The sequence below is a fragment of the Canis lupus genome, chromosome 19 (genome assembly GCF_011100685.1).
Source record: "Canis lupus familiaris isolate Mischka breed German Shepherd chromosome 19, alternate assembly UU_Cfam_GSD_1.0, whole genome shotgun sequence".
Classification (NCBI taxonomy): domain Eukaryota; kingdom Metazoa; phylum Chordata; class Mammalia; order Carnivora; family Canidae; genus Canis; species Canis lupus.
The window spans coordinates 17,764,627-17,778,156 of record NC_049240.1 but is presented as its reverse complement, the minus strand read 5'-3'; the positions used below and the strand labels follow the sequence as shown (position 1 = coordinate 17,778,156).

Sequence of the window (13,530 nt, the reverse complement as noted above, 5' to 3'; positions counted from 1 at the left end):
CCTGCATTCAGCTCAGGTCATGATCCCATTGTCCTGGGATTGAGACCCACACAGGGCTCTCTACTCAGTGGGGAATCTGCTTCTCCCTTGCCCTCTGCTGCTCCCCCCTGCTCTCTTGCACTCTCTCAAATAAATAAAATCTTTAAAAAGAATAAGTAAAAGCCTGTATTTGGATCTTGTTTTTCTGACCAGAGGGACATTTTCTGTAGTGATAAAATATAAATTCTGATATGCTTTAAACCCTTTTAGGGACGCCTCAGTGGCTCAGCAGTTGAGCGCCTGCCTTCATCTCAGGGCGTGATCCCTGGGTCTGGGATTGATTCCTGCGTTGGGCTCCCTGCATGGAACCTGCTTCTCCCTCTGCCTACGTGTCTCTGTGTCTCTCATGAATAAATAAATAAAATCCTTAAAAAAAATTTTAGTCTTGCATATACTAAGTAGAGTTCTAAAAATATTATGTAATTATTATGTAATTATTTGATGTAGAAAATTTTGGTAATATCATTGATTACGTTAAAGCTTCCAGAAGAGAATCGTTTTGAGAATTGGGGCAGTAGGGACCCCTGGGTGGCTCAGCAGTTGAGTGTCTGCCTTTGGCTTAGGGTGTGGTGTGATCCTGGATTCCCAGGGTTGAGTCCGACATCAGGCTCCTTGCATGGAAGTCTGCTTCTCCTCCCTCTGCCTGTGTCTCTGCCTCTCTTTCTGTGTCTCTCATGGATAAATAAATAAAATCTTAAAAAAAAAAAAAAAAGAATTGGGGCAGTAAAATTTTGGCGCTGGAAGAAACAGATATTAGAAGTCATTGAAACGTCTTACCTTTTCCCACTGTATGAGTGCATCCTCTCTAACATCCCAAATAGACTTGACATGGAAGTGCCTGGACTTACTCCTTCATTTTAATAATCCATTCTTAGTTGTTCATAATACAAACCGCTTGGTCTTTTTCATTAAGGATCAGAAGTATCCTTCAGAGTAACTAATATTGAGTTGATTTAAGAGTCTTGGAGAATGCCAGAGCCCCTTCTCAGCTTCTTAGGTACTAATGCTCCTTCTCCTAGATACTAAACTATTGTTTACTCTTCTTGCTGAACTTGGCATAGGGACAAAACTCTTCAAAACGTCCCTTTTTTCAAATGCACAGTGGCTATCAATGCTTTTGAATGCTCTTTGGATAGATCTATAATAATATGTAATTCAATTTATTCCTCAAATCAGAGCATTATTCTTAATAAATATAGTAATACCTTAAGTTGTATATTCCATATAATATTTTTGTAAGTACTTAGGTTTATAAAAATTTGGTATCTCAACAAACTTGTGAGTTAAGAAGGAGCCTAAATATTAGCCTAGTTTTATACGTAAGTTTGACACAGGGAAGAAATTGGATTTTCCCATTTATTAATAAAATTAGGACGAAAACCTCACTTCTCTGGCTGTGTTAATTATGGTCTTTCATGCCCACTTTGTAAGAACAAATGAATATGCCCCACCAGCTGATGATGATGCAGCAGTGTTCTGCTCATGACTTTTGCTGTGATGGACCGTCTAGTTGAAAAAACTATCCCTATATTCATCCTTGAATTTTACAGGAGTTTCATTTTAAATTGTGCTATTTCATATGAAAGATAATCTGGCCAGTTTCTTCACTGCTGCCATTCCTATGGCTTAGAAACAATGTTGTAGCGTTTACAAGGAATGTATATAGCCTAAATACACAAAGCAAATGTAAATCATTTTGGATTTTGATTATTTTAGTATACTAGTTTATTATAACTCAGCTATGTATAGTGAACAGTTAGCCTCTTATTATGTTGTCTCCTCCAACTCCATCTCTGCTCAAATTATTAAGTGGAAAGTCTTCTAATTATATAGTCCCATTTTAGGGAAAATTGGGAAGGTGGAAATCTAAATGATGCGTGTTACTCTCAGAGCTAGGAAACTAGAGCCAGGTCTCCTGGTACTCTAATTAAAACTTTTATTTCTGCAGATTTATTCTGTGGTCCTTACTGAACAGATCTGCCTTGGGTTTCTGCTGGTGAGTTTTTCAGCAGGAATGCGGGCTTTGTTTCTTTGAATAGTTGAGTGCAGATTAGTGGTATGCCAATTTCCTGTGGCCTTTCAGAGCTGCAATTTGAGCCCTGTTTGCTCCTGGCCCTTGCACAATTGAAAACAATGGGTGACTTCTTTTAGGTTTCACTTCAGGGCTCTTAGAAACAGGGGAAGTGGCTAAAGCCCTACTTTACAGGTAATTAACAATAGATAATGTTTGCTCTGCATTTTTAGAGCCGATAAAAGGTAGAGGAACATATTCAGCTCCTGATTTAGACACTGTGCAGTGGTTTTATGGATACAATAGCTGTCTTAGCATTAGCAAGGTGGCATTGAATATCTGGGTCACATATATGATTGAACACAAAACTTGTAAAAGGTAAAAGAAAAAAGTGTATTATTGAAACACAGATGGGTAACTTCAAGAAAGTACCCTTAGAGATGCTAAAGAAATCATCACTGTAAGTCATGCATTTTGGTTCAGGGTACATCTTTTATATCTATCTCTGTTTTATATAAGGTGAACAATTTTCATGACTTGATCTTATTCAGACTAATTTTTTATTCTATAAATTCAACTCTAGAATACACCTGTTGGTTAAAATGATACCAGCTTAAGAAGTTTTCATTAGTTATCACATTTAATTATCAGCCTTCTGTATTCTCATGAACTGGTCTAACATGTAGAAAACAGTGCATTTTGCCCTTTTATTGTATATTTGGTAGGGTCTTTGTTATAATACTCTAAATATTTTTGTAGACTACCCTTCTTCCTGAACATACTAGATCCACTTTGTGACAAACTAGGTTTGTAGCTATGTTGGCAGATTAATTAATGTATTCACTCTTCAACAGTTATAAAATACGTAGTCTGCCCCATAGACTGGCCAAAGCATTAAGGAGGGAAAGATTGGGGGGCCCTGTCTTTAAGGAGATTATGGCAATCTCTTTCCCAGCACTGTTGCCAGAAGTGGAGGCTTCTCTTTGAGGAAAAAAATAATCTCAATTTTAATACTTAAACTTTGCATCTAATGTGGAGGCAGCCTTCTTGATAAAAATCTAAAGACTGGGTCATGTCTGAGATCCCCAAGTAACTTATTTTTAGAGCAAATCTTCACTCTAAACCAAAAGATAGTGGCTTTTTGTTCTGAGCAACTCCCAACTAGTAACATGAAAATGTCACCTTACTCATCTGCTCTTAAGAGATGATGAATATAGAGAAATTACTTTAGTAGAGAATTTATATATCATTTTAAACCAGAGCAGCTTTTTCTAAGTGTGTTTAGACACCCCTGAGAACAGTGTTTTAAGTACAGAGGTGTACAAAAGTGAAGGAGCCCTACATCAATTAATTAGTCAGTCCAGACTTGCTGAACGCCCAGAACGTGTTCAACACTGTGCCAGTACTGTGGTTTTAAGAAAAAAAAAATATATAAGCTCTTGATCTTCACTAAGAGCTGGATCAGGAGGCTGACCTGGCAACCGGAAATAGAAAAGCACTTAAATCCTCTTTTCTGCTGATAAAAGTAACATGTGTTTATTGTAACACTGTTTTTGAAAATTTAGAAAAAGCATGAGGAAGAAAACAAAAGTTACACATAATACTGCTACCCATTTCTTAGTTACAGAGTGATTTTTAACAGTTGTTTGGTTACTCTTTACCTATCTTCTAGTTTCTTTACCATCTAGAATAAGAATTATAAGGGAAAACACTCTTCTACTTTTATTCTCCCTTTATTATTTTCGATTACTCCTTGAATCTTTTCGAATAGAGGCATAGATTCCAAAATACAGTATGACCAGAAATGATCTTTCAGAAAACAGTCATTCTGAAGAGAATCAGAATTTGTATTTTATTTCATTTACTTACTTCCTTTCTATCTTCTTAATAAAAGGGAGCTCTTTTCAGAGAGTTGTGAAGGAAAAAATCTGAGCTTGCCCTTTTTAGCTTTCCAGTACTTAAACCCAGCTAACCACATTTATTGGAGGAAAACTAAGGCACTTGATAAGAGAGAGCTAAGAAAATGGGGATCATCAGGGAAAGCTTAATGGCTCAGTGACAAGAATATACGATTTTTATTTAAAAGAAACTATAACTATTTCATACTGTCAATAGTTACAGCAAAACAATCCTGTAAAGAAAAGACTTTTTAACACCAAAGAAATGTCAACCACAGCTCTGCTATGAGAGCTAGATTCCTTCTCTTCCTCATCCCCCACTTTTTATGTTAACCACATTAATAGTGCTAATAATTTCTCTTAAGAAACTTTGTCTCTGAAGACTAATGCTCATCATTTTCCCCACGGTGACTGGCTTGGAATTACGTAACCAACTTTATTATCACTGTCATTAAAATCAGTGTATATTTCATTCCGGTTGTACAGGAAGTGATTACTTAAAGTATCCATTTAAAAGATGACTTAATGTTTAGATAGTGAACTTGTATGTCAAAGCCTCAGAGAATTATTTTATTTTCCTTAAGTGCTCTAAATGACTGCTCAGTGGCCTACAGTTGTGATTAGCTATGTGTACATCCACAGAGTTATCAGTATTAAAATAGTACCATTGTAAGGATACTATTAGAATGTTCAAGTTCTATTCTCTTATTCCACGAATGAAAGGAACTTTTTGAGTTGTGAGCAAAGTAACTTCTTAAGTGTACATCATTCTTACAGGAGAATGCTGACATCTTTCATCTTTTCCCTTGAAGGAACTCATTTGCCAAGACAACTTAGGATGCACTTAGGAAGAAGTGACGATCCCATTTTTATTTTATTTAATTAACCTTTTACAATGACTCCTAGATAGGTAAGTGTTCCACCAAAAATTAAGGTATTTGAAAGCAGCAGTGAGCTCACTTAATTTCTCTATTTTAAACAGAGTGCTTTTGATGGTTTACTAGACACGACATCACAGTTTCCTGTTTCATATTTGAGTTAAGCAGGATTGGAGAAAACCATTTGCCCTAGGTTTTGAAACATTAGGGACAAAAAGCCCCTGACCAGGAGTTTCAGAAGCACAGTAGCTTTTTTAAATTGTAAAAGAGAATGAAAACCACAATCCTGATAAACCAAACAAATATACACCCTCCCTCCCACTGTCCCCTGCAAGAAGGGTAAAAGCTAAAATAGAAGATTGGATGATGGAAACGATTATTTAAGCCTTTCACTTTTAAGGGCTCACAGGTTTTTATTATTTTCCTTCTTCCTAATAACAACTAGCCTAGCACTCTGTATGTTGGCAAAATTGTTTTGTGTTCTCAATTGAGAAAGGGAAATTGAAGGTAGAGTTAAGCTTTTAGGCTCAATAAATCACTTGCAGTTAGAATTTAGTGTTGATGGCGGTTTCAGAACTGAGGTGTTTAATAGTGTGGTAAATAAAGAGAAAATATTTAATCTTTTCTGCAATTTGTAGGGAATAAAAAACATATTTGGCATCATGTATTATATACTCTTGTGTGTGCTCACTTATTTTATTACTTTTTGAAAAAGCAGGAAACCAAATTGCACTACAGAAAACAAGACACTTCGAAAACCTGCATAAACTATTGGTTCCTTAAGATTCCTAGAGAAGAAGTTCGAATATGTGACAAATTAAAGTTATAAATATGATCATTTTTAGAGGTGGAATGTAATAATTTTAAGTAATTGAGGAATTTAGCAAAATTGTTTTTTCTAAGCTTTTATTTAAATTCCAGTTAGTTAACATACACTGTAGTACTGGTTTCATGTATAGAATATTGTGGTTCAGTACTTTCATACAAAGCCCAAACTCTACACACCCATAGTGAGGAATTAGAATGCACTAAATTCTCTTAGAGAAGAAAACTGAAATACTGAGACTTCGGAGAAACAAGTAATTATTTCCTGAGATAGGGCTGAGGGAGCAGGCCTTGGCTAGGGAGACAGTAAGTCAGATGCTCAAGTGGTGGAAGCAAAAAAGGACAAACATATTGCTTCCAGTTTGATTTCTTCTCCTCTTAATTACAGAAGCAGAAATATTTATTGGGAAACCTTCATAAATTCAGTACTAGTACCCAACTAGCTCTGTATTCCAGATACCACTACCCTTAAGAGATGGAAGTTCTCTTTTTCTTTGAGTTCTGGTCTTTCTTTGGAACTCAAAAAGGCTAGCCATTTTCCATTTCCCATACAGGAATCCAGGTCACAGAATAGTGGAGCTATTGGCTGGGGTTCCCATCATTTCAGTTCTTATTACCAAATAGGACTTTTGAACTCTTTGCTTACATTGTGATTGCCTCCTCTGCAACAAAAGGCTACTAGCATTGTTCCTATAATGTCCATTTCCTGAAGTTTTAGTTTGTAAGGTATACATTTATTCTTAGGCATGTTAATGTTCACTCCCATATAATTTATTTCATTTATGGTTTGCTTTCCTCACTGTATTATACGTTCCTCCAAAGGATAGATCTCTCTTTTAATATCCTTTCATTATTTTCATAGCTCAAATTTACTGACTGCTTACTATGTGCTGGGTAAGCTGGCTACTGTTCTTTCATTAATTATTTATTTGATCTTCTCAACAATTGTATGAAGTAGGTACCATTATTATCCTTTTTTATAGATGAGGAAACCCAGGTGCAGGGGGGTGGAGTAACTAGCCCAGTTTCCCCAGAGCTAAAACTGAGGGAATTAGGATTTGAACTCCAGTTATCTGACTCCAAAGACTGTGCATAATGTGTGAATTTAAGATCTGTCTTCAATTGTTTTAGCCATAGATTTCTAGTAGTGACCATTGCTACTTTTTCTTAGGAATAGAAACTGAGTGCTATTGACTGAATGTTTGTGTTGCCCCCAAATTCATATGTTTAAATCCTAAGGCCCATTGTGATGGTATCTAGGGGTAGGGCTTTTGGGTGACAATTAGGTCATGAACATGAAGCCCAAAGAGTGGATTCATGCTTATGTAAAAGAGATCCCAGAGAGCTCCTTTGCCCCTTCCATCATGTGAAGATAGAGCAAGAAGAAGGCCATTTATGAACTAGTGAGCAGGGTACCAGACACTGAAATATACTGGTGCCTTGATTTTGGACTTTCCAGCCTCCAGAACTATAAGAAATAAATTTCTGTTGCTTATAAGCCACCTCATCTATGGCATTTTGTTATACCAATACAGACTAAGTACCTAAAGAAACTAGGATCATTGCTTAAGGCAAAAGAGAATAATTCTCTCTCTCTCTCTCTCTCTCTCTCTCTCAATAAAAAAATCTTGGAAAAAAAAAAGAATAGATTGGCTTTTTTTCAACCTTAAAACAACGTAGATATGTACTTTGACCTGTATTTCCTTGGTTTGTAGATTGAAACGCGTGGATGTGTGGGAAGGTATAAGTTTTAAAGTTTCTTTCTTTAGGACAAATGAATAATAAACTAACTTTATTGGCACAAAAACCATACTATATTTAATAAGACTGTAAAATTAAGTTGAGAGTTAGATCCATCCCTGATGAGATGTGGGGATTAGGAAGGTCAGTGCCTGACCTTTCTAGCCTAGCAATAACCGTGAAAGAGCTTGTCCTGATTCATGACTTAAACATGTACTGTACTATATTGTTTGGTCCTTATATGGGTCACTTGACTTTGCTTTATTCATTGTTAACCTCAACCCTAGGCAGGTCTATAAGATCATGCTAATAATGATTGGCCAGTCAGTAAATAACAAGACTGAATTTTGTTTGTGTATTAGATACTACACAGCAGCCGTGGAGAATTAGCAATTAGATGGTAAGCTGGACAAGAGTAGGGTTCTTCCTCATTCACTTCTGAATCTCCAACACCTAGAATAGTTCTCAGCTTTTAGCATTGTGGGCCCTCCAGAGTATTTTTAACCGAAGAGATACTTCACTAAAGAAGTCTTCAATCTAATGGAATGAGATAAGACTAATATCCAGAAAGCAACCAATAAATGCTATGGTATGACATCTAATGCAATATTATTTTAAAACAAATGCTCCCAGATAAATCTTGTGATAAGCCTGGTTTAGATCCCTGGTCCAATTCAGAATGTTGTTTTGACCAAATAATGTTGCCTGAAAGCCAATACATAAGAGATTAATATGTAGGCATTCCACTTGAGAGAGGGGTTGTAGGGAGCTCTTCTTCCTCTCTTACCTCCTCAGCTTTTCGCTTCCTCCTCTCCCAAAGCCCACTTAGAATGATTTAAAAACCATGAATTTAATGACCAGTTGAACAATTATCCTTAGAGAACCTTCAGGAACCTATAAACTTTGAAATGATATACAAAACTCTGTGTGTGTGTGTGTGTGTGTGTGTGTGTGTGTGTGACAGAGAGAAAGAGAGAGAGAGAGTCTTTCTTGGAGAAGAGTTCAGGGTTTTTTTTCAGATTATCCGATAATTTCTGTCCCAAAAAAGGGATAAGAGCAACTGTCTCACCCATAGGGAAGATACTTTATTTATATATATTTAGATATATTTATATATTTAGATATATTTATTTTCTATGTATAACCTCTTTTTTGAGGCAGTTAGTGAAGATTGCATAATTTATAACAGATATCAGTATAAGGTTTTAAAATGCTGTCCTTTATCCATTGGAAGCTGGAGGGGGACCATTAAGTGATTTCACCTGGATTATCATTACATAGCAGTCAAATGGTAATTACCATCTTTTCTGTGACTGAATTTGGTCCAGATTTTTAAATTGAAATATAATTAACATATAGCATCCTGTTAGGTATATGTCATAGTGATTTGATATTTTTATACATTATAAAATGATCCCATGATAAATCTAATTACCGTTTATCTCCATATAGTTATTACAGTATTATGGATTATATGCCCAGTCTGTATATTGCATCCTTATGACTTACTTATTTTATAACTGGAAGTATGTACCTGTTACTTCCCTTCACCCCTTTTGTACCACCCCCAACTCCTTTGGTAACCAACCATTTGTTCCCTGTATCTATGAGACTATTTCGGTTTTGTTTGGTTTTGTTTGATTGGTTTTTTAGATTCCATATATAAGTGAAATCATATGGTTTTTTTCTGCCTAACTTATGTCACTTAGGGCCAACCATTTTGTTGCAAATGGTAGGATTTCATTTCTTTTTTATGGCTGAATGATATTGTGTTGTATTTATGCACCACATCTTCTTTATTCATCTATAGATGGACACTTAGGTTGCTTCCATCTCTCAGCTATTGTAAGTAATGATGCAGTGAATATAGGGCTGCATATATCTCTTAGAATTGATGTTTTCATTTTCTGTGGGTAAATACCCAGAAGTGGAACTGCTGGATTGTATGGTCTTATTTTTAATTTTTGAAGGAACCTCCATAATGTTTTCTATAGTGGTTACTACCAATTTACATTCCCACTGACAACACACAACAGTTCTTTTCTCCACATTTTTGCCAACACTTGTTATTTTTTATCTTTTTGGTAATAGCAATCTGACAGTGTGAGGTGATACCTCCGTGTAGTTTTGATTTGCATCTCCCTGATGATTAGTGATGTTGCACATCTTTTCTTGTGCCTGTTGGTTATCTGTATGCCTTTGGAAAAAGAATTGTATTTAAGTCCTCTGCTCAGTTTTTAATTGGCTTTTTAAAAATATTAAGTTGTCTAAGTTCTTGCATGATTTGAAAATATCCTCTTCCATTCAGTAACTTATCTTTTCATTTTGTTAATAAAAATGAAAAGCTTTTTAATTTGATATAGTACTATTTGTTTATTTGAACTTTGCCTTTTTATGGGGAGACTGGTCCAAAAATATATTACTAAGACTGAAGTCAAAGAACTTACTGCCTGTTTTCCTCTAAGAGTTTTTCTGATTTCAGATTTTACATTCAAGTCTTTAACCCATTTTGAATTTATTTTTGTGTATAGTGTAAGAAAGTGGTCCAGTTTCATTATTTTGCATGTTTGCTATCCAGTTTTCCTAACACCATTTATTGAAGAGACTGTCTTTTCCCAATTGTATTTATTGCCTTATTTGTCATATATTAATTGACCTATATGCATGGGTCTATGTCTGGGCTCTCTATTCTATTCCATTGATCTATGTATTGGTGTTCCTGCCACTACCATGCTGTTTTGATTACTATAGCTTTGCAGTGTAGTTTGAAATCAGGGAGTGTAATATCTCTAGCTTTGTTCTTTCTCAAGACTGCTTTGGCTATTTGGGGTCTTCTGTGGTTCCATATAAATCTTAAGATTCTTTATTTTAGTTTGTGAAAAATGCCATTGGTATTTTGGTGGGGATTGCATTGAATCTATAGATTGCTTTGAATAGAGTGGATATTTTTATGATATTAATTCTTCCAATTCATAAGCATCATATATATTTCCATTTATTTGTGTCATTTTCACACTCTTTCATCAGTGTCTTAGAGTTTTCACCTCCTTGGTTAAATTTATTCCTAGGTATTTTATTCTTTTTGATGCAATTATAAGTGAGATTGTTTTCTTAATTTCTCCTTCTGATGGCTTGTTATTAGTATAGAAAGAAACACAACTGATTTCTGTATGTTAATTTTGTATCCTATAACTTTACTGAATTCATTTATTAGTTCTTCTAATAGTTTTCTGGTGGAATCTTTAGGGTTTTTTTTTATATATAGCAGCATGTCATCTGCAAATAGTGACAGTTTTATTCCTAACTTTCTAACTTTATTGCCTAATTGCTGTGACTAGTCTTCAATACTGTACTGAATAAGAGTGGAGAGAGTAGATATCTTTTTCTTTATATTAGAGGGAAAGCTTTCAGCTTTTGACTGTTCAGTGTGATGCTACTGTGGGTTTGTCGTATATGACCTTTATTATGTTGAGGTACATTCCTTTTATACTCATTTTGTTGAGAGTTCCTATCATAAATGGAAGTTGAATTTTGTCAAATGCTTCTTCTACATCTATTGAGATGATGATAAGATTTTTATTCCGTTCTTTGTTAATGTGATGTATCACATTGATTGATCTGTGGTTGAACATTCTTGCATCCTTGGAATAAATCCTATTTGATCATGGTATATGATCCTTTTAATGCATTGTTGGATTTGGTTTCTTAACATTTTGTTGGGATTTCTGCATCCATGTTTATCAGAGATATTGGCCTGTGATTTTCTTTTTTGAGGTGTCTTTAGTTTTGGTCTCAGGGTAATAATATTAGCCTCATAAAATGAGTTTGGAAGCATTATTTTCTATTCATTTTTTTTGGAATAATTTGAAGATAGGTACTAATTACTACTACTACTTTTCTTCTTCCCCTCACGCTCCCCTACCCTTCTCTTTCCCCTCCCCCTCTCTTCCTCCTCCTCTTCCTGGTCCTTCTTCGATTAACACATACTTTATTTCCTTGATTGAAATCCTTATGGTACATATGAGGTTTAATAGAATTGACCTCAGTTTTGTTTACAGAGACTCCAATGAATTGTATTTTGGTTTTCTATGCTTGAGACTGCTCAACTGCTGGAGTTGCCATTGGTTTGTTTTCTGTCAGGATCAAGGTGGGTACTTTCATATAAAATCTTATTTTTAATTCCTTCTCTGGAAGTTCTTTCCTGGATTCTTGCTTTGCCATAATTATATCCACAATGGAACCAACATCCTAAAGTCACCAAGATAAATCCTCATACTCCAACATCATAACAAAAAAATGTTCAAGGTCAGGCACAGCAAATCCTAATGAACCATACAATATCAAATCCCATGCACAGGGAATATTTTTGATATATAAAATTCCTAGAAGCTTAAAGCACTTCCCCTTGGTGGGCTTGCCAGGCTCCCACATGGGGGCTGTGGGCTCCAGTGGGTCCCTGTACTAATTCCTTTAAATGAATGCTTCATAGAATTTACCTGTGAAGCTGTCAGGTCTTGGACTTCTCTTTTTTGGGAAGCTTTTAAATTACTGATTCAATCTCATTATTTGTAATCAGTCTCTTCAGATTTTCTATTTCTTTATGATCAGGCCCAGAAGATTGTGTTTCTAGGAATTTATCCATTTTTTCTAGGCTTTCCTAGAAAAAGGAAACATGTTGATGTATACATGTTCATAGTAATCTCTTATGATCCTTTGTACTTTTGTAGTAACAGTTATAACTTCTCTTTTATTTCTAAATTTATTTGGGCCTGCTTTCTTTTTTTCCCTAATGAATCTTGCTGGAATTTTATCAATTTTGTTTATCTTTGCAAAGAACCAGCTTTTAGTCTCATTGATCTTTTCTATTTTTGAAGATTCTAATTTATTTCTGTCCTGATCTTTATTATTTCCTTCCTTCTACTAACTTTTGGCTTGGCTAGTTCTTTTTTTTTTTTTTCTTGTTCCTTTAAGTGTAAAGTTAGATAGTTTACTTGGGATTTTTCTTGTTTCTTGAGGTAGGCCTGTATCACTATGAATTTTCCTCATACAACTGCTTTTGCTGTATCCTATAGATTTTGGGAAGTTGTGTTTCCATTTTCATTTGTTTTGTGTATTTTTAAAATTTCATCTATAACTGTGCCTTTTTCAAAAGTTGGCTTTACCTATAGTTTTTTTTTTAATGTTCCAATCAAAATAGATATATTTTTAAGAGCTTCATATAGTATGATGCTCAAAAATTGCTTAACTGAGTCCTAGGTTTGCCATATTACCAGATGAAGGAATACTGGGAAAATAGTAGATTGAATTTGATTTTCTAAGTTCCATTTCTTCTTTGGAAGCTATTCCAAAATTAATTTAAATATGCTGATTAATTTAGCATATTTCTATTACTCCTTGTATTGAATCACCTTGTATTGAATCACTATATTAAATAGGGATCACTAACTTTCTGAAAAATGTAAAGTTAGGTGCTGTACTTATTTATAAAATGTTCACTTAGGTTACTGCAGTGAGGCAAGATAAATATGGGATGTACTGATGATGCAGCCATTCTTTGTAGATATGGCACTTCTCTCATCTAAGTTGGAATCGAGTCATTCAGTTCAACAAATTTATAAAATTTTGCTAGAGTTCTAGTGATACACCATTAAATAGGATAGCTACAATATTTTCCTTGATAGAGCTGATGTGCTAATAAGAGACATGTATGAATATAAACAGGCAATGCTATATGTTATAATAAGTGCCATTGTGCAGTGGAAATAGAGTGTGGGGTATGAGCATGGTAAATAGATGAACAGCAATTTTTTTCTGGGATTCTTGGCTTTCTTGTCATGACATATGGAGAAATAAATGTATATATTTTATATATTTCTTTAGTCCCTTTGGACTGGTATAACAAAATACCATAGACTGGGTGGCTCATACACAATAGAAATTGATTTCTTACAATTATAGAGGTTGTGAAGTCCAAGATCAAGGTGCTAACAGATTCAGTGTCTGATTGAGGATCTCCCTGGTTCATAGAAGGTCATCTTCTTGCTGTGTCCTCATGGTGGGAGAGGTGAGGGATCTCTCTGAAGTCTCTTTTATAAGGGAACTAATCCCATTCAGGAGGGCTACACCCTCATGACCTAAA

At 35.0% G+C, this 13,530-nt stretch overlaps 1 protein-coding gene across 1 annotated transcript; it reads right to left on the bottom strand.

The window, feature by feature from the left end:
* Positions 1-11,493: 11,493 nt before the first annotated feature.
* Positions 11,494-11,822, bottom strand: LOC111091070 (cytochrome c oxidase assembly protein COX20, mitochondrial-like). The gene is given in 2 exon segments (XM_038565227.1): positions 11,494-11,678; positions 11,681-11,822. Coding segments are annotated over 2 exon segments (327 nt in total).
* Positions 11,823-13,530: the final 1,708 nt, after the last annotated feature.